The sequence below is a fragment of the Pantherophis guttatus genome, chromosome 2 (assembly GCF_059756535.1).
Source record: "Pantherophis guttatus breed Tessera chromosome 2, ASM5975653v1, whole genome shotgun sequence".
NCBI lineage: Eukaryota > Metazoa > Chordata > Lepidosauria > Squamata > Colubridae > Pantherophis > Pantherophis guttatus.
The window spans coordinates 155,172,877-155,198,262 of record NC_142064.1 but is presented as its reverse complement, the minus strand read 5'-3'; the positions used below and the strand labels follow the sequence as shown (position 1 = coordinate 155,198,262).

Below are 25,386 nucleotides of genomic sequence, written 5' to 3'. Positions count from 1 at the left end.
AAAAACAGAAAGCATGAAAAAGATCAATAGAAGGATTTCAAATAGCTTCGAAGCAAAAGGCGTGTTGAATCCAGACTATGGAAGAAAAGCAGAGTGATTGACACAAATCATACTCCTCATCCAATTTTCCCAGGTTTGCATTTTAAAATGCCTTTCTGTTGTTGCTGAATGCAAACAGGTTTTTAAAAAAGATTTCACTCTAATGAGCATCTTCAATTTTGTATGAGGCAGGTAAGTATGTAAAAAGAAAGGTAGATTAAAAAAAATTAAAACTGATAAAACCCTACAGAATTATGATTCATTCATTCAAATAAAGCACAAAGTATGTGTAGCTTGTTGCATTTGTTAGGAGTTTTTAAAAATCTCATTACACTAAAATTAATTAATATTTTGCAGCTGGATATGCCATTTAAAAAATAATAATAAATGTCTGCACTCCTGTTTGATCATTTTTATCCATTCTGGTTTACCTCATGCCATTCTTTTTAATCCATATACTAATTGTAATCCCATTAAACCAGATATAATTTTATTACTATTCAGAGTTTGTCAAGCTAGCAATAACGATGGCTGCTACTGCTGAGTTTAGAGAAAAATAAAAACTGTCACACATTTTCCTCTTCTGATGTTTAAAGTAACTTGTAAACAAAACTTAAGTGGCTGTGTGTGGTTTTGTAAATCTAAGATTAAATCCATACTTCCATAAATATATATCCCATAAACAACTGTACACCCAAATGAAGGTACATACTACATATTCAGAGCTGGCCACAAAATTTGAAAAACTCAATCGTATGAGAAAAACCTTAAGGACAGAAATACATATAGTGAGTGGATTAAATAGAGAAGCTAGTTAAGTTACACTGGAGACGTTAAATATCCGTGAAAAAATAAAATGTTTCTAACGCCAAATTATTTACTTCAGATAGGTCTTTTAAAAACTAAAAAACAAAATACAGCAAGCCTATATCAGCTTCTGTGAAAACACAATGAATGGAAGATATTCTGAAGCATAGCCAGAATCTTGTACATTTCAAAACCTCTCATTCAAAACCTCTCAAAGCATCTATTAATTTTATTACAGTTTTTCCATTCCAGCTTTGGGGTGAATGGGGGGGGGGGAGCGGGGAGTGAATTGTTACTATTGTTTGGATTTTTGCATATTGATATATAAAACCATATTCTAAATAGTAGATACACCATTCTGCTTTCGAAATGCCCCCTTTTGCTTCCAAAGATCTTGCTTCCAAAAAGATGTTAAACCAAGGATGGGCAACTTGAAATCCTGAGCTGCTTTAGTGTCCCATTTTGTACATACATTCTCACTAATGTTCTGCAGCCAACACCTGCTATTTTGCACACCCTCCCCATCCCAGGCAATTAATTGATTAAAAATGGATGCCATGGACGATCTCTAAAGAACCTGGCACATACCACCTCCCTGATTTTTCTTGCCAAACATTGTGTCTTCAGCAAGATACCACAAGCACTTGTTAAAACTAACACATGCACTGCAAAGCCCATTCTCACCCTGACACTTCAGGGCTTTATATAGAAACAGGATTTTCTAGTCTTATACCACCAGCTCCATTAATGCTCACCCCACACATACAGCTACCCCTAATCTGAAAGAGCATGGGGGGGGGGGGTTTTGCTCATCTTTCCCAAGTAAAGGGTGGGGGGAGAAAGAAAGTGCCTTCAGTTTGTGCAAAAGAATTTTGTGAGGTTAATGCAAGAAAGGAAGGAAGGAAGGAAGGAAGGAAGGAAGGAAGGAAGGAAGGAAGGAAGGAAGGAAGGAGGGGTTCACTCCCTTCCCTTTCTGTGGGCTTTCCCTTCTATTAAGGGGGAGGAAGGTGGAACAGCCCTTATTTTAGCCCTCTCCCACTAAAAAGAAATATCACGAGTGGGATATGGGGCCTTTAATATTTTGCTCTTTACCAAAATGAAATGTTCAGATTTGCCAAAAAATATTCACACATGCCCCAAAGCAAGTTACGGGTGTCCGGGGAATTCTGGGTCAGAAAGGGGTCACCTCCGTTGCACTTCTGAACACCCCATTTTGCAGAGCCCCCTGAAAAGAGTGGGGAAGGAGCAGGGTTCCCTCCTTCTCTCAATCTCCCGATCCTATGAAATCTCTCTGAGCAAGCGGGATTTTCCCTCGCTCACACACGCGCAAGGAATCCGCGGATGGAGGTCTCGGGACGGATTCTCCCGCTTGCGGAGACTTTCAGAAAATATTCGTGAAGGCATTGTCGGAGAGCGAAGAAAAAAAAATGAAATAAAACCACTAAGCGGTTAAAATAAGGTTGCAAAAGGGGGTATTTGGAAAAGAGAAGCAAAAACGTTCCTGTTTTTATTTCTCCCTTCGCAGCAACCGATGCAAAGGATCGATCTGCTGAAATATCACACACACACACTCCTTTTCTTTCTTTCTGAGGGAAGGGGGAAAAAAAAGGGCAGCTCAATCGGGCGCCCCTCCCTCGCCCCTCCGCAGTCTAGGGCGCCCGAGCCTCCCCGCAGCTCTCCAAGGCCCCTCAGATCCCCTCCGCTCCTTTCACCCCGGCGCTCCGCACTGACCTGTGTGCGTAGCCATGGAGATGGGCGAGGGGAAGTATTTCCCGGGCTGGAAGTGTCCTCCGTGCTGCACCGAGTTGTGCCCGGCGGAAGCGAGGCGGCTGGAGCTGTTGCGATGGCCCCGCTCGGCCAGGAGGGGAGGCGGAGGTGCGAACTCCCGGCCATCCATACCGGGGCTGCGCTTCCACGACCGGAGCCCCCGGCAGGAAAGGGGCTGCGGGACGGCCTTGCAGCGGGCGAAGATTCGCCCTCTCCCCGGGAAAGGGAAATCTGCAGGCCGCAGGAGCGGGGAAGGAAGGGGCTCCCCTCAACACGAGGCTAATCGTATCTCTCCAAGAGGCCTCCGCTTCTCGTGGCACCGGCGGTGTGGCTTCATTCTCTGCAAGGCAAAGGAAGAAGAGAAGATCAAGCGCGTGAGGAAGCCGTCGGCGTGGACGGATTGGATTAATCGCGGCCAAAAGTACCCGAGGGCGAGAAGCGGCCACCTCGTCCTAGAAGCCCCGCCGATGGGTTCCCCCACCCAAAAAAAAAAATCCCCCCACGAGACTGTGGAAACTAACTCCCCGCACACACCGCGCCGCCTTCTACGTCTCTCCCTTGTTTGCCGCCTGCCTTTCCTTTGTCGAACGGAGCAACTGGTTCTTACGGATTACATGGCGACAACCAGATTTAAAACAAATACATCGAACTCTTTTCAAAAAAAAAAAAATCTACGTGGAAAATAGAAAATGCAACAACAGCGGCGCTTCCAGGCCTTGTACTTTTTTTTTATTACCGCGGCGAGGAAGTGGGGAAGAGATTCAGATAAAGCGAGAGGCCCGTAAGATGAAAACAGGAGCGGTGCCTCCAGTGTAATTGGGGCGCAGGGGGGGAGGGGGTGGGACGGCGGCGAGGTGGTTGGGGGTGGAAAAAGCTTTAAGTTGTATTATGTTCTAGTTCTGTTCAACTATGGCGTTTGTAATTTTGAATTGATCAGTGTTCTCCCATGATTACTTGGGTTATTTCTTTGCTGCCGTATCTACACCACTAAATCTTCAAATGGATGGTTTTAAAAATGTTAATGTTAGGGATAGGGGGGTGTCTTTCCTTTGCCCCTATGTTAAGTGTGATGCTTTGTTTTACATACATATGTACGGGGTGGAAGGAATGGGGATTATCTTTGGTTTGCTGGCTTCCCAGTTTACAAACCAGTTGCCTTGATGCAATCCAAAAGAATGAGTTCCTTGCGCAGACCCCCGATGAGGGGAAAAGAGTTTGCTGGGCTTCAGTTACTCAAGCTCAAAAATAAATATTTCACTGCAGACACTTGAGTGGCAAAGTCCTGCATTCCTCCTTCAAGGGCAGGGGTTTAAATTCTACAACTGTATTCTTAGACAAAACAGTTATGTAAGGTCCTTCCTGTGCATTCATTCCATTTACACATAAGGGGTTTCTGGCTTAGACCCAATGTGTGTAACATTAGGCCAAGAGGAAGGAGGGGAGATAAAAAGATCTCAAACCAAACCCCCCCTTTCCCCCCCTTCAGACTTGTGCTGCATTGAAAGATCGCACTAGCTTCTGGATACAAAAAATGTGCATCTCCTGTATTAAAAAAAAAAAACTCAGTTTTTTCCACTGAGCTATCAATGGAGATCTAATGCTTCCAAAGGGGGAATGAGGGGTACCCAAATTATTTTCTTCCTTTACAGTGAGGCGATTAATCCTATGTATCTGTCCTTATAGAGAACACTGTTGGAAGGATCCACAGCCCATTCGACCCATACTGAAAGTAACTCCACACTGAACATGCTTACTGATTAACAGTCTGGGAGAAAGGGAAAACACATTTGCTTACCTTAATGTGTCATGATTGGAACAATGAAACAATATTTTTTTATTTACTGAACACCATTTTAAATGGTTAGGTATAAAGCTTTTAACTCTTAACATTGCTCGACTACTTGGTGTTTGATTTAATCTATAACTGAAAACAAGGTATTAAATGACTACATATTTGCACAGCGGCTAAGATTACACATGCACACATGCACATGTGTGTGCGTGCGTGCACACCTACATAAAATAAAGAGGGGGGAGGAAAAGAAATATGGAGAGCTTTCTATTGTAAGTAAATGGAACCACTACGTACAAAAATACAAGTTTCTTTATTACTGGAAATTTTAATCATCTACATATTGCGAATATTTCATATTTTGCAGTTGGGGGAATTATAAGAAAAATGTACATTCTTATTCCCACCCACCCTGTTTAACAGTAAAAGATCTTCCCAGAGAAGCAGCAGTAAAAAAAGAATGGACTGGAGGGAGGGGGTCTTGGAAGAGTTGAAGCCTGGAAGACAAAAGCGAAATTAGCAACTTCAGCAAGTTTGAGTTAGATACATCAATATGAAGGGAACATTGTGTATTGGTTTACCTCCCCTCCCCCTTATGATTTTTAAAAATATTTGCATATTTAAGGGGGGGAAAGTGTATCAGACTGAAATATACTAGCCGATTAGAAATCCTGATTATAGGTCAAGGAAAAGTTTTAGCATCAGCGTTCCAGGAACAGCACTTTTGCTACCACATACCGTGCAAAGGATTTGTTCTAAAGTCGGGTCCATTTTGGCAATTGCTATTGCCGAAAGAGGAAAAGTCAAACCAACGTTTCTCCAAACCGGTAAACGGGCTGAGGTGCAGCGCGAGGGCCTCCGGATCCAGTCATCTAAATCAGGAACGATCTTGCCTTCGATCTTCCTTGGCTTCCCTTCGGCGCTGCCGAAACTAAAGACGACTCTTTACAAGGAGGAGGACGCGTCGCCGAAGAGAACGAGGTACGTTACTTTAAAATCAATAGCCGAGCTCGGACTTCCAAAGGAACAAAAGGACGGTGTAAATTTGTACGGTTCGGTTCCAGAAAGCTACGCCCCCCTCCCTTGTTTTAATTGGGGCAAGGAAGGGAACGGTGGGGGGTGGGGGAAGGGAGGATAGAATAATCCAGCGGTAGGTTCTCTGGTCAATTGTACTGAGTCGCCGAGGTTTTGCGCGGACTAGAAATGCGCTCTACTCTCCAAGAGGTGGACGAAGAAAGAAACTGAAGATCCGGCAGAGTTCAAACGCTTCGGCGCACTGCTCTCGGGCCTTGTCGGAAAAAACAAAAAGGGTGAGGAAACCTCTGCCGTGCTAAGTCCTTCTCTTAGCCCATCGAAGATCTCTTGAGCGGCAGCCATCAAAACGGTCTGCCGCTGTTACAACCCGAAGGCTGCTTAAAAAAAAACCCTCACAGATCTCTCCCAAATTGTGGGGATTTTTCTCTACCAGCTAAACGCATTTGGAACAATTTCATTTTGCTTAGATATTCAATTGCTTGTTTCCCCCAGAATCGTTTTTTTTTTCCAAATTATTATTTTGCAAAGTAACAATTATCATTATTATTACTGAAAAGGAAGCTGATATTGTTTCGATATATTGAGCTGAGCAACAAGGCCACCACCCAAAGCATTTGGGGCATTTTAAAATCAAACGATTATCGCAATCATTGCGCACAGGCAGAGAGATTGAAAGAGGAAGCCGAGAAACAAAAGCGTGCCACTGAATTATTCAGTTTCGAGAAACCTTTTCCGTCCGTCAAAAAATCAACTATGGTTCGCCGTTTTAAACTGAACCCAAACAAGCAAGACGGATTTTCTTCTTCTTTTTTTAATTAAAAAAAATCCTTAAGAGGCATCCTAACGGCATGTTTTCCTCCACGGCAAAAGACATTTACCTTACCGTGCGGAAGATCAGTATACATGCGCATACCCCGGCGGGCAAATAAATAAAAATGCGTATTTTCTTTATTGTTTTCATTTTTCGTTGTAATTTAGAACCCTCAGGAATTCAAGTATTTTCTGACGCAGAGCATCTTGAACATACAGCAGGAAGGAATCAAAATCACAAAGATCTTCTATTATGATTCGTTTTAAAGAAAAATGGAGGCAGCAAATTTACATGTATTCCTTTTGCCACAATGTCTATTTGCCACAATGCCCATTTGTTTCCCTTGCAAAGCAACCATTTACAGTTCCATTTTAAAAAAAGAGCAGACAATCTGATTAGAATTTCAGGTAAGAAATATGCGAATAATCATAGATTTTGTTAGCACTACACGGAGCAGTGCACAAAATTTCCGGGAAATAGAAGCCATTTAAAAAATAAAACACGAACATGCATATATCTCATAAGTTTGCATTTCGTTAGAAACAATATGCATTTTCTTTCCCAAAGGAAGGTTTTTTTAAAAAAAAAAATATTCAATTTAGTTGAGGAAAGGATACAATTGTTACATTTTTCAATCGTCAGGAATTTGCATTGCTTTTAAATATATATATTTGCAGCAATGGTTTTGCTTATTTATATATATATTAGAACTGACCATTGTGAAGGTATACATATTAACAATAAATAATTTATCAACAAATCATGAACGTTCAAAATGCTAAATAAATTTTAGTTACTTACTGGAGGGAGGGGTGTTCCTTTGCACAGAGGGAACGCAATACAATTAAATCAGTGAGTGGGACTTTGTTGTATTCCTATTGGTATTTGCACTGTGCTGACTGTTGCACTGTAAATGCACTGGCTGCTGCTCCTTGCAGAAAGGAAAAAAGACCCTGTCGCGAGCTTCAGCTTCCCCAGCCTCGCATCTCAGTCCTACAAGCAACTCTCCCTGCATACTAATAAGCTCGTGCCACTCACTCAGGGTGAGCACGCTCACTGATTGGACGCCTTGTCCTCCACGGTAATAAGCTCGTGCCACTCTCTCTGCGTAAACAGGCTTCCCAATAGGTTGGCGTGGGGCCAGGGAACTGCCAATCAGAGAACAGCAGGACTACTACTCAATCCAATGGCGCCTAATTCAAGTCCCTACAGTTGCGCAGCTCCCCTCGCGCAGCTTCCCTTTGCTTTAGCTGAATGGAAATGCGTAGCAATGCGAAGCGGGAGGGAGGAGAGAGGGGGGGGGGGAGAGAGAGAGAGAGAGAAAGAGAGAGAGAAGCTTTGCAGAATGGGGAGCTAGGGAGTCCCAGCAGAAAACTGCTTCAGCTCGTAGGCATGCACTCACGCCAATCAGCTGGGCAGCGAAGGGATACTTTTTGGTACTCTTTTCGCTTTGATAAATTGGACGATGCGCTACAACGGCAAAAGTGGGAAATCAGAGCAGTGTACAGATCAGGACGTCAGAGACTGCGTTGCCTGCCCTCCGGCAGCTTTTAAGAGTTACTTGACAAACGAAATACCGAGAGATTTAGAGCGATTTAGGTCCTAAGTATGCTCTTATAGTTCACTGAGTCTTCAGCGCCTGTGGATTTGTCTTTAAACAATTCTAACAGGCGAATCGCTTTGCCGCCACCTTAAATGGGCGTTTTGCAAGCTCAGGAAAGTCCCTTTGCTAGGTTTCTTGCTCACAAACACATGCAAAAACCTTTGCGGTTTATCAAAACTGGAGATTTGTTTGTAATCCGGTCGTTCTTTCCTTTCCCTTTTTGTCTCCCACGCGTCACATTTCCGTTAAGACTCCCTGCCCATCTCTACACCCCCCCCCCCCCCGTCGTTTGCACCGAGATATGCTGTCTCGGTAAATTGCCACTTTTCTTGTTAAATAGGGCAGTCCTATACACGTTTCCCTACTGTATGATACCATCGCTCCCAAGGCCCGTTTTAACGCTGAAACCACACTGCATAAAGCCTTCAAACGGCTTCGTACCGGCAATTGAGAGGTTAACCGCATAGGCTTTAGTTTCTCTCCCACCCCCTTCAGTCTTTCCTTCCCCACTTCCAGGAGACGCCTTGATTGGTTGGCAGTCTCCCAGCCCGCTGTCCATCACCCAGTGTAAACAAGGCGCTGATTGGCTGCTCGCCAGTCCGCACTGGGCTGCCTGAAAAAAGCAATTACTGGCCCCGCGGTTTGCAGGGGGCCCGGGGCTGGTTTGATGAAAGGAGATAAGCTGGGGACTGTTTCCAGCGCACACACAGCCAATGCACTCCCCCCCGTTCCCCGAGGCAGCGCCTACCGTCCCTTGAGCCAAAAGAAGGTCAAAGAGTGGAGAGGATCAAAAGGAGGAAAGAAAAGGGGAAACGGACTGAGTCCCTATTAGCGATTTTGAAAGTAAAGCCATTCATTCAAGGCAGGTTTGGTGCATCGGTCACCGGAGGGACGGGGGGGAGGGGCGGACTGATCAGCGGGGACTCCTCCCTTTACAGATTCGGGGTCTAAGGACTCTCGGCGGTGCAGCCTCGTAGGATGAGGAGCAAAGCTAGGAAATGTCTCGCTCTTAAATGGGACAAGGAAGGGAAGGCTGCGAGAGAATGCCCGGAGAGCCGCGAGCCGACCAAGCCGGCTTCTCTATCTGGGTAGAACACGACGCTACGGAAAAGTCGGTTTCATATGCTCCGCTGCGTTTATAACCTCGGTCCAGAGCTTCACAAATTTCAGACAGGAGGAGCAAACTGGATCCATCTTGAGTGTGCAAAACTCTACGCCTCCGGGAGAACGTCCCGCTTTGGCACAGGCGGAATCTATAGCGAAGCTAACCGGGAGAAATGTCAGTTCCAGTGATCGAACGAGGTTGAAGGACGTGTACGTGTGTGTGTGTGTGTGTGTGTGCGCAGGCGATGCCATGGCAGCGGTTGGGAGGCTCAGAATTCTCTCCAGCCCCCCCCCCTCGTGATTACGATTATTTTAAAAAAATTAAAAGGGGCCTAATTGATTTAAAAATGCAGAATAAATCAAAATAAACCGTAAGAGATATTAGATTACAATGGAGCTATTCATTAACCAGAGGGGCGAATTAAATTAAAAAGCTGCGAGTGAATGTGTGTGTGTACTCCGTGCTTATGTGTATGCTTCAGTTAAAGGAGAGAACTTGCATTTCCCATCATGATGACGATGGGGTTTGCTGAAATTACGCACCCATTGAATATCCAGAAGGGGGGGGAAATTATCCCAATATCCCAACACACTAGGTGCTGATAAAATACTTAGTTTGGATCAGCACCTTCGAAGTGGTGGTGAGAGTTTTTTATTATTAACACTATTGCTGTTCTTCATATCACATTGTTAATGGATCAATTATTGTAAGTAACTTAGATACATATAAGCATCTACAATTTGCAATCTTGTGCCCAAGGCAGAGCCGGTGTTCACACAAGATGAAACCCCAAACGTGCTAGGTCCCAGTTACTTTCCAGATATTTTAGACATAAAATTTACATGGGAGACCCTGAGAAACAGACTTTCTGCTAATACCGTAAACGTATCTTCCAAAAAGAAATTACAAGCACACAAACATTTTAAATTTTAAAAAGTAGGCAGGAGAATATATCATTCTGAAAGGAGCCCTATTTGTGGACAGAGGGAAGGAGGGAGTGGTTCCTGGAAAGGAGAGTTGGGGCTCTTGAATTGGTCTCATAAAAAGTGAGAGCCGAAGAGGGAAGAACTGAAAGCGAAGGCTCATCAACTCATCCTTTCTGCCGGGAACACAAGGCCCTATCAGAAAACCTACAGGTTCAAAGCAGAGATTTGAAAGAAAGAGGCAATTCTGCAGGCAAAAATTAAACAGGAGAAAAAAACTACATTTGCAACAGCAAATCTGACACATATATGCATACATAACACATGGGAGATGATGATAAAGCTGTGTGTCTGTGTGTGTACGCGCGCGGTGGCCTGCAAAAGTCTTCAACCCGCCGATCTTGCTGTTTATCTAGGCCCTCAGCCAGAACATCGGCTGGTAGGCGTGGGAAGGGGTCAGAAGGGATTCAGTTGGATCTGTCTGCAAGGCAGAGTGGGCCTTACAAAAAAATAACAAAAAAGCTGTAATGCCTGGATTACCTCCGCGCATTGGAACAGGATCTAAAAAACTGCGAAGCAACTTTTGATTCTTCTGGGGGATAAGAGCAATGGCGAGAGGGAACTTGTCTACCTAGATGATCTTGGGTCCCTATCTTCTAAAATGACAAACCCAGAGGAAGAATACAGACTGGGAGTTTTCATCGGTCATGCTGCCCTAATTTTCCTTTAATATGTCCTGTATTTCCATCTCTAGATTGTCTTTCTGTTCCTTTTATTTCCACTCGGCAAAGAGAAAATTTCTCGCTCAGTTGAACAATAGCTTCCTAGTCAAACCAGACTCTCACCCTGACCTCACTTCCATTTCCCTGGACAGAGAGCCCTTCGGTGTCCTCGCGTTGGCCCCACGACAGACAGACGTGGGATCTGTCTGCAAGGCAGGGTGGGCCTTGATACAAGAAATCCTTGCTGGTTTCCAGGGTTTGGAGTCTTAAAGACTTAAGGAAGACTTACAATTCCATGTCTTTTCCATGCAAAAGAGGGAATGCTACCTCAGGGTATTCTGTCTTTTGCAATAGAAGAAAATTAGCTCTGTTCAAACATTACAGACACAAATTGCAACATGTGAACAAGAGTCACCCACTTGATCCTAAATATATTTGCCTGGAGTAAGTAAGCCTGGCTACTTTGGCCTGGATTTCTTTATATTTATTTAATAGGGATTATTAAATTATTTATTTATAATCTTGGAAAGCAGCACAACAGCAGGATCCTCATTTTATTTACCGAGAAATAAATGCCAACTGGCCAGGAATCCCTTCCCAGTTTAGCAAAACTCTAGCGCCAATGTCACTCCAAAGGAACTCACTTGTTTTAGTAGGTTTAGGATCAGTTTTAAGTCAAAATTAAGTCTAAGGTGCACTGAAACCTATGTAAGCTTTCCCCAGGCAGTTGTAGCTGGTTTGTGAAGGTGACAATCTCTCCACAATGGTGGGACAGCAAATCCTGTTGCTTTCAGTGGGTTTTCTCCATATAGGAAGGCTGTAGGATCAAATACTGTTCAGGCAGACTTCCACAAAAGCCAATCCTTTAACTTTGAAAAGAATAGATTTCTGGGCCTGGTGCACAGTACTGCTCCTCTTGGTAAACTTTTGGCAGGAACACTGATCCAGGAGAGGACTTCCTCCACTATTTGAGGTGTGTATTTATTATCAGTTTGTTTGTTTGTTTGTTTCAAAGTGCATGGTGAGACAGGTGAAAGTTGAGGTGCAGGACGCAACAGTAGTTCCAGATATATTTTGTTGTGAGTTGGGGCCAGGAGAGAAGTGGTTTAGGGGTGCTTGTTCTTTCAGGTGGTGTTTGGTTGTGAATGTGCCAGGTCTTTGCAAAAGCAGCAGTTGCCCTGCAGTGGCGAATGGATGGAAGGGTAATTAATGCAAAGTGACTGATTGCTCTTGAAGAAGGCCGGTCCAGCAAAGGGGATTGTCCCTGGTCACTGAAGCGTCTCATGATTGACAGTCTCTTTTCCATCTCTCAGCCTAGGGCAAAGTACCCCAGTGCTGCATATTATCACTGGTTTAAGCCCAGAACGGCAAAATCTCAAGATTGTTTGAAAGCTTGCTTTTATTTTGATTTTAAGATGACTATATTCAGTCTAATTATTATTGGACTAGGGAATTAAGTATTATTTTGTTTGAAAATTAAAAACAAATGCCAAGGTCCCAAATTAAGAAATAGGTGTAGGGGAGAGAAAAAGAGAAACAAAGCATAGGCAAGTAAGGCCGAGGTGGACCTTGGGGCAGATGAATGCAGTTGAAGAGAAAGGAAATGGGGAAATTGGCCTTGGGTTGGTTTAATGTATAAATAAATTAGCTTCCCGCATCTCTCGTTTTTTGTTCCCCCTTTTGAAATTTGAATTAAAAAACAACCTTTGGATATTTCCTTTTTTTTTTTTTAAATGAAGATTAAAAATTTAATTCCTCAATTTATTCTTCACATTAAAAAAAAAGGAAAGCAGATTTTAAATTCCAAGGCTATTGATTATGTCTTATATTTTGAAAATCAATTTCATTTGGTTCTGCAGTCCTGTTTCTTTTGTTAAAATGTTCTTTCCTCTTTTTTTTTCTTTTCCCTTTCTTTCTTTCTCTTTTCTTTTTTCTTTCTCCAGTTGTTAAAACAAATAACTTTAGACAGGAGTGGGGTATAAACCAGAGGTCTCTTGGCAAATTACCAGTAACTCATATTCTGCCTGCTCACTTACACAAAACTGGTGGTTGGGAGATTCCTTCCTTCCTTTCCTTCCTTCCTTCCTTCCTTCCTCCCTCCCTCCCTCCCTCCCTCCCTCCCTCCCTTCTTCCTTTGCAATCATTTTGTATTCCTGAAGTGAATGGTGCCACCCGGAGGGAAGGAGGCAGGGAAACTCCATCAAGCTTTTTGATAGGCCGAAGGACACTGTCAGCAAAGGTTAGAGCTTCTCCCTTTCCACTATTTTTTAAAATCTGTCCATGGGTAACAAATGTTTTTAATTTAACTGAAGCAGAACATCAGTATCTCTATGGCTTCCTCTGTAAGAGACAGAAGATAATGCAGTTAGAAATAAATATTTAGAGTCGCATTCATCTCCTGACTCAACTCTACCTTCTGGTGTGTGTATATGGGTATGTGTGTGCACAAACTATTTGTTCACCACCACCCCCTTAAAGCCACACTTGTTTGGGGGTTTGCAGTATTTAAAGGGTGGGGGATGGGGGAAGTTAAAAGTATCCAGGTTGAGGGGAAAGCACTGAGAGAATTGGATTTCTGGTCACAAAAGCTGGTCTGGACTCTACTTGGGGGATAATTATGCTCTGTCCTCTTACTACCCTGTGCAAATAACCTTGCATTTGGTTGATGGGTGCTTACTCAAAAGTAAGGCTTGCATAAATTTGGCTTGCAATGTAGTCTGGCTTAGGCCTGGATTCCTAGTGCTAGTCTGCGCTTTGCTTATCTCAGGAGGATAAAGATCAAGAGGATTTGGTTCACCTCCTATGGCTAGATTGAAATGCCCCCCCTCCTCAGCACTTCTGCTAGAACCAAGGCTCAGTCAGCAAAATCCCAAAAAGCTCTCCGAGCTGTTGAGGAACTAGACTAGAACCAGCTAAAGCAAAGGCTCTGTTAAACCGCTCTGTTTTCAGCCATAACAGGCAGCCTATTTAAACAGCACTCTGGAAATGTTAAAATGGATCTGGAATGGAATGGGTTATGGAGTCATGTGAAGCACATTTCCCTGAAAGGCAAAGACGTCCCAAGCTGCCTTTCAGTTCTGTTTGAATCCATCAGACTGACTTTCTAGGCAACACCTATTTGCAAGATTCGGGTTTGGTGAGCAAGCCATGTTTTTTTTTTTTTTTTCCTAAGGAATGATTGAAGGCTTCCAAACCCCATCAGTGCCCTGGAGTATCTGGCCATTTCATCTTCAACTTGCAATTTAATAGGACTGTATAACTGCACTGGATTTAGTCATCCCTCCACCGTCACCTCTCTAGCAACAATTCTACTGGATGTTCTTTCGGAACAAGAATTTGCCTGAGCTCTCTTTAAGGGTATTATTAACTTTTCACATTATTCAGGATTAGGTTCATGATATATTTTCCTATTTTGATAAATATTTACTCAGCGACCAATTAATATCTTCCATGTTGCAACTCAAAGTACAGGCAATGAGATTCACCTGGACTCCAACTTTTAAGCAAGGTGGCCTGGAAGAAAATAACAGAATCTCTTCTTAATTTTGCTTCAAGTAGCCAACATGGAAACATTCTTTTCATGTCTAAATGAATATGCAATCATTTTAAATTCTCAGACCTCAGCTAACCTTCACACTCTAGGGAAGTGTGTTAAAATATTGCAATTTAATATTCTTCCATCTGGAAAAATGGTGCGGGGGGAGGGAGGCAGCAGCAGCCAGGGCGGGAGTTTCCTCCCCCCCCCCCCACGTTAAATAAAATTATGGATTAACACAGCACGCTAAATAATTGCCTAATAAGGGCTAGGAAACGCAAATCTTTACATTTGGGTAATTGTATGTTGGACGCCTCGCTTAATGCAATCGTTTGGGTCGGGTTCATTGTTCCATGTGCTGTTTGGTCAAGGAGTAAATTAGAAACAATTTCTTGGCTTGGAAGACTTACTCTTCATTTTTGTAGCACGTAAAACGTTCCCTGGAAATAAAGAGGAGGTGGCCAAGAGGGGGAAATCCATCCAGTCCATAGTCTGGAGAAATTTCCAAAGCGATCTCAAGTGTTCTGGCTAGTCCTATTCTAAATTTACACATCCTTGTGCCGAAAGGAGCTCTGCGTTATAGCGAAAGAAGCGCGGCTTGCGGCCATGCCTCCAGGCAGTTGCAGAGTCCGGCTGAGAAGGTATCAGCCCAGATCTATTCCGCTTTCCTCGTTCCACCAAGCAACAAGAAGTCGGTCAAAGCAAGGGACGGCCTCGCGATCCCTCGCTCGCCATTCTCCCGCTGCTCTCCACCCCGCTCACCCGATCCTTTTCCTAGTGGGGGGGAAGGGAACCAAGCACGTGCTACGCCTTTGCTGCCAACAGCCCCGTGCAAACACGTCCTATATCCGACGACTACTGAAAAGACAACTCCGGCCGATACAAAAGGTGGGGAAAGAAGGAAAAACCTCTCTCTCCTTCCCACTCACCCCCGCCCCCACACACACTCCGACCCCATTTTAGCCAGATCCACTTCGGTCTTCAAAATGCTTCGTACAGGAGCGAAGCTGCAGGGTGGGAGTGGAGCGGAGAAAAGGAGCGCTCTTCCCACCGGGGTAGCATAAGCTTCGCCAGGCTTCGAACCCCGCAAAGCTTGACCCACTTTCCTCGCTGCACTCGGATCTCCACGCACTGGAAAGGGTGGTTTTTGTTTTTGTTTCGTAACAGGACTTTGGCGGCCTTTACCCAGAAAGGACTCTCTAGGGGATCGGGGAGGTCTGCTCGCTCGCCAGCGGGCCTAGAGGTGATCGGCCTTCCCTTGGCCCGGCGTGAAAGCCCAGGCTTCTTCAACCAGATCTCCTTGCCTCGTTCCACGGGCCGATTAAGAGAAACTGCCGTCCCTTTCATTTTTCCGGGAGGAGAAAAAAAGAGGGGTGGACTCCAAGTTAAGGGGCGCATTGTGAACTCCCCCAGAGCAGGAAAATATCTAATGCTACTGTTGCGGTTAAAAAGATAAATCTCGCTTTTAGGACAGGGTGGGGACGGTTTTTCAAAGAAAACACACCTTTAGTCTCAGACAAGCACCTTTTACTGACTGCTCCAGCTCAGGAAATCTTTCTCTTCCCCCTGCAGCCTCGAAACACTCGCCCTCACCCTCCATTAAGGGTCTCTTCAGCCCTCTCCTCTCATTTTCCAGGAAGGGAGACTATAACTGGCCATATCGGCTTTGGGGGAATATTCCCCTTTGGCACCCCGACAGAAAGTGGAGCTGCTGACTGTTCATCCCAATTCCTCCCCCTTCCCTCAAAAAGTCCCCTTGCTAACTTCCACAGAATTAATACTCAAACCGTGTAGTCAGGAGCCAATTCTTTTGATTCCCGACTCTCTTTTAGGGTTATTGTGAAGTTCTACCAACTCCAGCAAAGGAAGGTTAAATTAAAAGCGTGGGGGCTCCTCTCTTGATCTCCTCGAAGATCAATGTTCCCACTCCCAAAGCCATCCTGTAGTCTAAATTGTTCAATTATCATTACTACTATCATCTTATTATATACTACTATTATCATCTTCATCATCATCTTGCAAAGAAGGGCTGCAGTTTTTCATTGCCTGAAAAAGGTTGTTTCTCTGGCATTCCAAATTGACCTCCATGTGGGATGCCAACAGGACAGACCATTTTATTTAATCTTGTTTCCACCCTATTATTCCCTCAAAGTAAAGCCAGCAAGAGCCAAGAACATTCAAGAGGCTTCTGTTCCCAGTGGCTTTTTCTCCACATTTCCTAAGTCTAGTATTAGCCCAAAGAGAACATGCAAACCTTTTTCGAATTCCTCTAAATTCTCTAATAGGAATTTTATAATCAATAATAATCAAATAATAATAGTGTGTGATCAACCTTAGTAATATAATTATAGGAAGATGAAATCTGAAAAAGTTAGCTAATGCACGATGGAGCAGCAATGCACGATTAAAGCAGATTTTTGTATTCCTTGATCTAGACAGTCCAATCAAAGTAATAAAGGAGGAAAGATGTGAGAATGGGATAGGATAACCATTTTTTTCTGCCCGATCTACTGGATCAAGGTATTTAAGATCAAGGTATTTAATTGGTTAAATTCCTATTTCTCCACCTCCCAAGACAGATGCTTTTTTTTTTTTTTTGCAGAGAAGTATTTAGGAGGAAGCAAGATGCTTTCTATCCTGGTCAGGGAAGCGATACTCGCCCAGATTCTTTATGTACAAGGAGTAACTGACAAATTTGTTAATCATAGAAATCTAAACAAATAAAAGTTTATACTGACAAGCTAATATTGCAAGGAGTTTTACTACACATTTTATATAGCAAAGAGTGATTTTTCAGCAAGAAAAGCTGTTTTTATTCAGATAATGACCACTAATAATTACCAAGGATTTTTTGCATGTATTTTATGAACATATGATATTTATGCCACCAATGCTCACTACAATTTCCACTGTGATTTCTCCATTTAAAACATGCGCATTTATTAGTCACAAACCTAGCAGAGTTTATTAATCACACACACACTTGATGGTGGTGAGATGTAACCAATGAATCTAATGTATATTTCTCTGCCCCAGCCTTTCTTCCCCAAAACAATATCTTTTAAAAGTATCCAAGAGCTTTCAGCCCCCTAAACCTTTAGTTAAAGCCCTGTTAAATGCAGAATTGTAATTTGTAGTTAAATATATCCCAGTGTGTTCACACACTGAAAGTATAATTGAATGTGTTTGTTGTGTAAGGTTATCAAGGAACTAGCCCATCTGGGTTAAATTAAAGCAAGCTTAATAAATGGTGCCAGGCCTAGCCAAATCTCTTTCACTCTTTCTTTTCATTCTGCGAATTGGATGAAGGCAGAATGTTCATATTCCCTAGACTTTTTCTGCAGATTGGAAGTAGACTTTGGAGCAATCCTTGTAAGAAGGGAATTATGAACATTATTTTCAGAACTGAAATAAGCCCCTTTTCTCAGTATTTTGGGGAGCAATGAAGGTCTGAACCTTTTCATGAGATATACTTCTACCAATGACACATTCTCACACACACGCACATATACACACACACACACACTTTTGCCTGTGCCCCTCACCTGCAAATATAGAAATGTTCATACTCAGATCACACTTGTCATGCACCATCCTCTTTATAGCCAAAGACAACATAATCCAAACAAGATTTAGGAATGGGGTAGGGTGTGTGTGTGTGTGTGTGTACATGTGTAGGGGATAAGTGTGTGTGTGTGTGTGTGTGTGTGAGAATGAGGCCGTTTTCCCACAAACATGTTGTGACATGTCAAAAGGGTGCCTGTTTTGATAAACACATAATTAGTGCCAGGATGTGTGTGTGCAGCTGGGTAGAAAGGCATAACTTAGATAATAGCCAAGGCAGCACATATCCAGTCGGAGTGGGTTTACAAAACGGAACTTTTAAAAGGATCATTAAAGCCTCTCTGGCTGAATTGGGGGTGAGCTACTTTGGGTGATGGGGGTGGGGGGGGGAGAGAAGCATAGAGGAAAACATGCAGCATATGTGATTGCATGCACACACAGTGTAGAAATATGTAGGGAAATGTGGGTGTTTGTGCAAGGGAGAAATGGAGGGAGGGAGAAATGCTTGATTTCAGGAGGTGCTGCTGGGAAGAAAAACCAGCCTTTTTTCTCCCTCTGCCTTGTTCCCTTTGGGGCTAAATGGGAAGGGGGAGGGGGAGGTGGCTGTTGGTGCTTAACTACTTTTATTGTTGTGTAAAGTGAAGGCCCTGAGGTGAAAGTGTGTGTGTGTGAGAGAGAGAGAGAAAGAAAGAAAAGAGAGAGAGAGAGAAAGAAAGAAAGAAAGAGAGAAAGAAGAGAGAGAGAAAGAAAAGCAGGGAGGAGTTCTGGCAAGACAACATTTCCCCAGTCCAGCCACTGCGCTTCTGTATAGCAGGCAAAATTCCCACAAAATTCCCACCACTCCTGGTATTGTGGAGTATCCGGAGGTTTTCCAAATCCATCCTTCCAGTCCAACAGTCCTTCAACTGAAGTCCCAGACCACAAAAGAGTAAAGCAAACTTTTCAGCTTCCTAGAACTCTCCATCCCTTTGCAAAAGGACATCCTTTGCTTCATCTGATTCCTTTTCCAGAATCCAAAGTCACCAAGTGGAAAAGACTGGTGGGATGGCCCTCATCCACAGCTCTGTAGGAGGACTGGTCAACCATGTTCCTTGTTTGGATCCAACTCTCCTCTCTATTCCTGGCTGGGGCTCTTTAAGGAACAAGACCAGGAACAAGGCCAACTAATGGGTTCTAACAGATTCTAATGGGATAAGATTCAAGGAAAGGAGACTTCAGGATAGGATGTCCCTTCTATTTTCTCCTCACCACCCATCTCCGAAATGGCAGTATTGGAAACTGTAGGCTCAGCTAGACTTTGAGAGATTATCTCTTATGAGGAGGGCCAACATACCTAAAGGAGGATCTGTCACTCATGGGCCACAGGAAACAGTAAGAAGTTGGCCAAGAGTTTGGACCAGGGCTATTACTTATGACAACATGCCTCCGCTTTTTCCTCCCCATCCAACCTTTTCAATCTGAGCAACTTTTAGCTGGCTTAACTTCAGGGCCCCAAAATGAGAAAGAGCCTCGGGGTTGCAACCAATTGCTGGTGAAAGGCAAAAAGTTCAAGGAATGCAGCCTTGGGCTGGTGCACATTACCACTTCTCAATTTCTGGGTTTTCCCAATATTCTTTCTCCAAAGATCTAGGATTCGGTGAAAAGAGAGCAGGCATATGTTCAGATCAAGACATTTTTGAGGGCTTCTTCCCTTCCAGCTGATGAAATATCAGTGTAGCTCTGACTCACCATTCATACACCATTGTTATACTAGCCATTACATTGCATCATGTAAATCTCAATGGTAGGGGGGGGATTTTTAATTTTGTGTTTTTCCTACTTCCAAACGATCAAGACCACATTTTGCAAACGACTTTCCTTCCCCCATTCTATGTCCCCTTCTCCCTCCCAACCCCCAGAGGGAGGAGGAAAGTTATCCATAATTTCCGCCTTGGCCCCCTCCCTCTTTTAAACCTCAGGTAATAAATGAATGAAATATTGCCTGTAATTAACCCAAGAGAGCCAGGTTCCATCCAATGCTCAGGACAGAGAGTGATTATGATTTTTTTTTAAAAAAAAAAACCTTCCATCTCCTCATAGGATACAGACCAGAATTTACGTTTTACATCCTCAGTTTGAAGAAGTCTTATCTACACAGTAATGGAACTTGGAGGAAGAAGCCGGAGCAAGGGGAGTATAAGAATCAGGGAAAGAAGAGAGGCACAATTTGATCCTTCCTTTAGGAATAGAAGGCTCCTTTTTGCTTTAGGTTTCTTAATTTACTTGAACTTCCTCCCTTTGCGCCCCCCCCCCCCCACAAAGAGCTTTGAGTTTCCTGTGACAAAGGGGCGGAAGAAAAAAAAAATCCTCATTCTCGCCGGGCCCAGAAAGAGCAAGAAAAGGCAGGGAAATTCGTCAGTTCCAGGCTGGCTTTTGTGCTTTCGCTTTGGCCTCAGCAGACAAAACAAATCCCCGCCTCTGTCTTCGCGAGGGAGTTCCTGCGGTCGAAGAACCAACCCCACCGACTGCGACTCCCGCTCCACGCGAGGTGGAAGGAGCCCGACAAGCCTCTCTCTCTCTCTCTCTCTCCCACGCCCCGCCAGAAACCCCCTCTCCACATTCCGCTTGGGCCTTGCACCCAGCACTTAAACTAAACGGGCGCCTCCGTTGGACTGGCCCGAAGGGAAAAGTAGCCCGCCTGTTTGGCTTCCCCTTGGGCGCAAAGGCGGCGGAATGAAGCCCGCCTGAACTCCCGGAGCGGCCAGAGCCCTTGCAAGCCGGAGAGAGGAAGTCGCCTGCAGAGGAGATCCGGAGCACATTCTCCGCCAGCCATCTTCTTTTTTGCGTTCTTCCCCGCTCTGATCCACGCCCTCCTTTATCCGCTTAATCCTCCGGGAAGGGAAGCTGCCTTTCTCTTCAGCTTCTCGGGCTCGAGGCGTCCAAGGAGCAAAAGGTCCGCGCGGGTAGGTCGGGGAGAAGAGGAGCGAGAGCGGGCAGGCCTGCAAGTAGAGGGAGGGGGGGAGTGAAACTTGCCCAGTGCTTCTGAATGGGAAGGTCTGGAGCGGAGAAGGATCCCTTCCCTCAACCCTAACTCACCGGCAGGTTTTTTCCCCCATTTTTTTTTAAAGAAGCAAAAACCAGAGAACGATCTCCTGATTGCCCTTGAGGATCACATTGTTATCAATGCATGGAATGGGGTGGGGAGGGGTGTGGAGGTGGGAGGGAGGAGACGAGGAAGCTTTTCCTTGTCACGATTTCTTGGAAGAAAAGTAAAGGCGACGAAAGGGACCCCCGGAAACCTTAAGAGAGGAAGAGATCCTTCCTGGGTTCCCCAATATTTTCCCGGAGCCTTGCTTTAAAGGCACCCGGGCGATCAAGGCTCTCGGGAAGCGTTGGGCAGACACGCGGGGCCAGAAAGCAGCAGAACAACAAGGGAGGGAGGGAGGGAAGGCGGCCTTGGGATCCTCAGACCGACCCAGAGATCCGGGCGTCTCCCCAAAAGGCAGGAGCGGTGTGCGAAAGACGGACCTTGCAAGCTGCTCTAAGGGGACTCTGGGCCAGATGCTTCTCTCTTCCGGCCGCCCCTAAAGCTCGAGACGAGCCAGGCCTGCTCTTTCCCTACCCCTTTTTGTTAACGGGAAGTCAATGCCTTTAATTAAAAATCGTTAAATAAATCCATCTCTTTACTAGTACAAATATACTTTCTGTACCGAGTTTGCAAAAGATATCGACAGAAACTCGAGCGGCAGGGTCCGGAGACAGTTTGATTTCACAGAAGGAAGGAGGGGATGGGGGAGCAAGAAACAATGCTTTTTAATCACACACATCTATATATCAGATTCTTTAAAAAGAAAACTATTCCCATTTATCTAGCATTTACAGCTGTCTCCTTTTAAAATAATTTTCCCGTTGTATATTTTGCATTTTCACTGGGCAGTTTTAATGCATATTTCCTCAAAAACAAGACTTACTGTCTAAAATAAGGCTTAGACCAGGATCAGTGTGCAATGACTTGTAGTTAAGTGTGCAATGACTGCCCACTTACACAGGAGTAAATGCATTCACTCATGAGTAATCAAAATTCACAACTGTACATTGTTAATTGCTCTTCTTTCCAGAGGAAAACAAAGCAGTGATATTTAAATTAAGCAGATGAGAGTGGGAGTTAGATTTAAAATCCAGCTTGGAAATAATATAGTGTTTGTAATTCTAAATAAACCTAGAAATGGGTTTGAAAAGATTTTTGCAGGCAGCTTAAGAGGACAGTTTTAATTATATAAAAAAATGTTAGCCGTGGATGACTTCTGGTTTGATACAAAAGCAAGCTTTAAATATATTTTCTGTAAGTGGCACTGTAGCAAATTCTATTGCACTTAAGCTGTAATTTTTGTGTGTTTTTTTGAGAAAGGAAGTAGTGTGCGTCAAATTTTATTTGAACAATTTGAGGTTTCCAGGATAGGAGGCTTTGAAAAGTAGAAAAATATGGACTCTTACATTTGTAATTCAATTTTTTAAAAATAATAAATTCCAATGCTCTATCCAGCAGCCTGAAGTTTTTTTATTTGAGAATTGTAAAAAAAAGGGTAATATATTTATTTGCAAAGGACCTTGGCTTGATGGAAGCCTGCAAAAATATGTGGGTACATTCCCAACCAAATTTTGAATATATTTAAAGACAAATGAGATGCTATCCATTAGGAAAAGACCTATGAAGCTTCCTTACTTCTTTTAAAATTGCTTAAAGAGAAAAGTATTAGTATATAGATTCTCCTTAATAAGTACAGTGGTATCACTTGAAAGAAATAAATGTAGTTTTCTTCAAGTAGTACATTTTCAGTGAAAGTAAAAACGGGACCTTGGAATAAATACAGAACAAATTGTACTTAAGAGGATAGTACTATATTACTCCTTTGTTTTCTTTATAAAACATTTTTTCTCTTGAAAAGAGAAATTTAGCTAATGATCTGGGTTTTCAACGACAAAGTGCAAGAACCTTATAATAAAGTTACATGAAAGGAGATAAATGCAAAATCCGCCCTAGGAATGGACAAAAACAAAGCCTGCAAAGTGGGGTGGAAGGAAAAGGCGACATTTTTTCCCACTTCAGAATTAAATCGGCGGAAACGGCGCTTCCTAATAAAAAGGAATATCAAGAAAGACAATACGTCAAAAGAAAAAAAGAGGAAGAGGAGCAATTCACGCATGCAAACGGCAGGCACGGACGCCGCAATTACTTACAGATCGCTGCTTTCCTGGGTCAACGTTCCGTTTAACAAGCCACGGACACCAAACAATCCAAAGGGAAAAAAACTCGACCTCACGGCAAAAAAGTAAGGGCACCCAAACAGGAAGGGCACCATGGGTGAAACCAAAAAAACAAAACACACCGTCTTAAGATATGGGTGAGAGAAGTACATGCGCGCGCCTAATATGTTAGAAATTGGCTTTTCTTCCCTTCGGCTCTCCTTTCCCGGAGCTTCTCTTGGCCTTCTCTACCTCTGGAAAGCGGAAATTGAGGACGGCTTTTGCATGAGTGCGCCGAGATCCCAGCTCCCCCATCCCTCCTCCTCCTCTCCTCCTCCCCCGGCCGCCGGGGTGTTTGAGAATCTGGTTTTACGACGACGGCCCCGGCTCTGCCGCTATTATGAATTTCGTCTTTGGTCGGTAGTCTTTTGCTCCAGCTCCAAGGTCCCCCTACCTGCCCATGTGGAGTAAATCCATTCAATTAGGGCACCAAGACGGAGCTGGAGGCTCTATAATCACAAATTTATGGCCGGATGACGTGCCTCTCTCTCCCTCTCCCACAATGGAGACCAGTGACATTAAACAGAAAATTGATGAGAGAGAAGCGAAATCTAATCTCTTCTTCCCACTTCTTCCACGCCGCTGCTGCTGCTGCCGGCTTGCCTCCCCCCACCCCTTGTTTGCAGAGGGAAAGGAGGGGTGCTGCCGGGGATGGGGAGGAAGGCTTTTCGCTCGCTCTTGGGGACGAGAAGGGGAGCGGGATAGTTGAGGTTTCCTCCCGACCCCGTTCCCCGGCATTTCTTCCTCGCCCGTTCGCGATCTCTCTACTGCACAACCGAGGCGAGCGTTGGGCTCGCTGAGATGTCGATCACCCGAGTTCCAATATTCTCTCTCTTCTATCCCCCCACCCCCCCACACACAGCCCCCCTCGAGTCAAGGCCAGCGGGGGCTCCGAGGACTTACCCGATAGGGCTCGCGCTTTTTAGTGCGGAGTTGCATTTTCTTCCCGGGCAAGGGATCAGGGGGGTCGGGGGGGTCTCTCGTTTTTCCCTCCCCAAGGCGAAAAAGCCCGGGTGTCCGCTGCTAGGCCACGCTTTGAGGGGAGCCGAAAGGAAAGGGAAGCCTTCCCGGGCAAAGCGGGGAGTTTGGGGTCTGCATTTCAGCCCGGCTGCATTCCGCCGCGTTGGAAGAGAGGAGCTCCCTCGGCGTCCAACCCGCACGCCCGGCACAGCGAGAGGGGGAAGGGGGCGGGCGGGGAGCCCTGGCAAGGATCTACTTGGAATCGAGACAAAGTAACGTCCCTGTTGCAGCTGCGAACGGCGCGGGGGAGGGGGAGGAAATCCCGGCTCCTCCGCGTTCCAAACAAGAGGAGGAAACCGAGGCTCGCGGTGCTCGGGCCGCTTCCCCAGAGTGGGGCCGCGCTCTACTGCCGCGCCGCCACCGCCGCTGCCTTCCGATGCAGAAGCCCTCCGGTCGGCAGTCCCGGCCGCCAGCTCCTCTCCATTGCCTCGCTCGCTAGCCCGCAATGTAAACCACCTACGGCAGCTGCGAAAGAGCGGGGGAGGTGGGCACGCGGGGAAGGGAGAAAGTACACTGTCCAGAGCTTTGCCGTTTTGCTTTCAACTTTGTTTTTTTTTTTAGGTGTGCGTGTCTGTCTTTCTGACACCCCCCCTCCCCGGCTTCCCCTTCTCTCCCCCACCCCCCATTCCCTCCCAATCTCAGCCTCCTTGTCTGGAACGAGTTTACAACTCCGCTGCCGTTCCCGCACCTCAGACATAATAGCGACCGAGATGGATCTTGCCTTCTCGCTGAGTCTGCATTTTTCAAAGGAGCTCCCGGGTCTTCCCTCCCCTCCCCCCCCCTTCTTTCTGTTTAAGCTTGGGAGGTCACTGACCTCACAAGGGTAGAGTGAGAGGAGGGGACAACCGGCAGGGGAGCGCGTGTAGCGTCACAGTCCTGGCCCCCATTAGATCTGCCTTTCATCTCCCTCATTCTGATTAAACACGCGCGCGGGCGCACACAGACACACAAGCTTGAAGGAAAGAAACAGTTCGGCAACGGAGCTTTTTCCCTGCATTATATTGCATATTAAAGGCAACCTTCCCCAACCTAGGCCCCCAGGTATGTTTGGAGGACAGCGATAAACATGCTGGCTAGGAATTATGGGAAACATAGTCCCGACGTATTCAGATGACACTGGATTGGAGAAAGCTGACTCATAACACTCTTGCCTTATGCTTTGTATTAGTCTCCTAAGCTTCTCTTTTCCACACCATGTTTTTGTGTGGAAGAGGTGACCAATACTTTTCTTTTGCCTTTGAAAAACCCATATATGATACTTTTTTTTTCTTCCATTCAATCATATCCGATTCTCCAAGACTGCCTGGACAGGTCCCTGCACTTTTCTTGGCAAGGTTCTTCTTCATAAATGACCATTGCTTCCTTCTTGAGGGAGAGAGA

General features: G+C 44.9%; 1 protein-coding gene across 12 annotated transcripts in view; it reads right to left on the bottom strand.

The window, feature by feature from the left end:
* Positions 1-24,463, bottom strand: part of BAHCC1 (BAH domain and coiled-coil containing 1) — a 126,107-nt gene extending 101,644 nt beyond the window's left edge. For 4 of the 12 annotated variants that reach the window (XM_034412761.3, XM_060688778.2, XM_060688777.2 and 1 more), the window contains exons 1-3: positions 7,053-7,309; positions 5,144-5,693; positions 2,578-2,953 (exon numbers count right to left, since the gene is read on the bottom strand). In XM_034412761.3, the coding sequence (XP_034268652.2) occupies positions 2,578-2,743 (166 nt within the window). In that variant the 5' untranslated portion in view covers positions 2,744-2,953; positions 5,144-5,693; positions 7,053-7,309. Of the gene's footprint in view, positions 1-2,577; positions 2,954-3,147; positions 3,402-4,816; positions 4,903-5,143; positions 5,694-7,052; positions 7,514-22,920; positions 23,793-23,889 lie in introns of those variants that run through there. The other 8 variants (XM_034412763.3, XM_087887066.1, XM_034412766.3 and 5 more) reach the window with 7 other exon arrangements.
* Between the last annotated feature and the right edge of the window lie 923 nt (positions 24,464-25,386).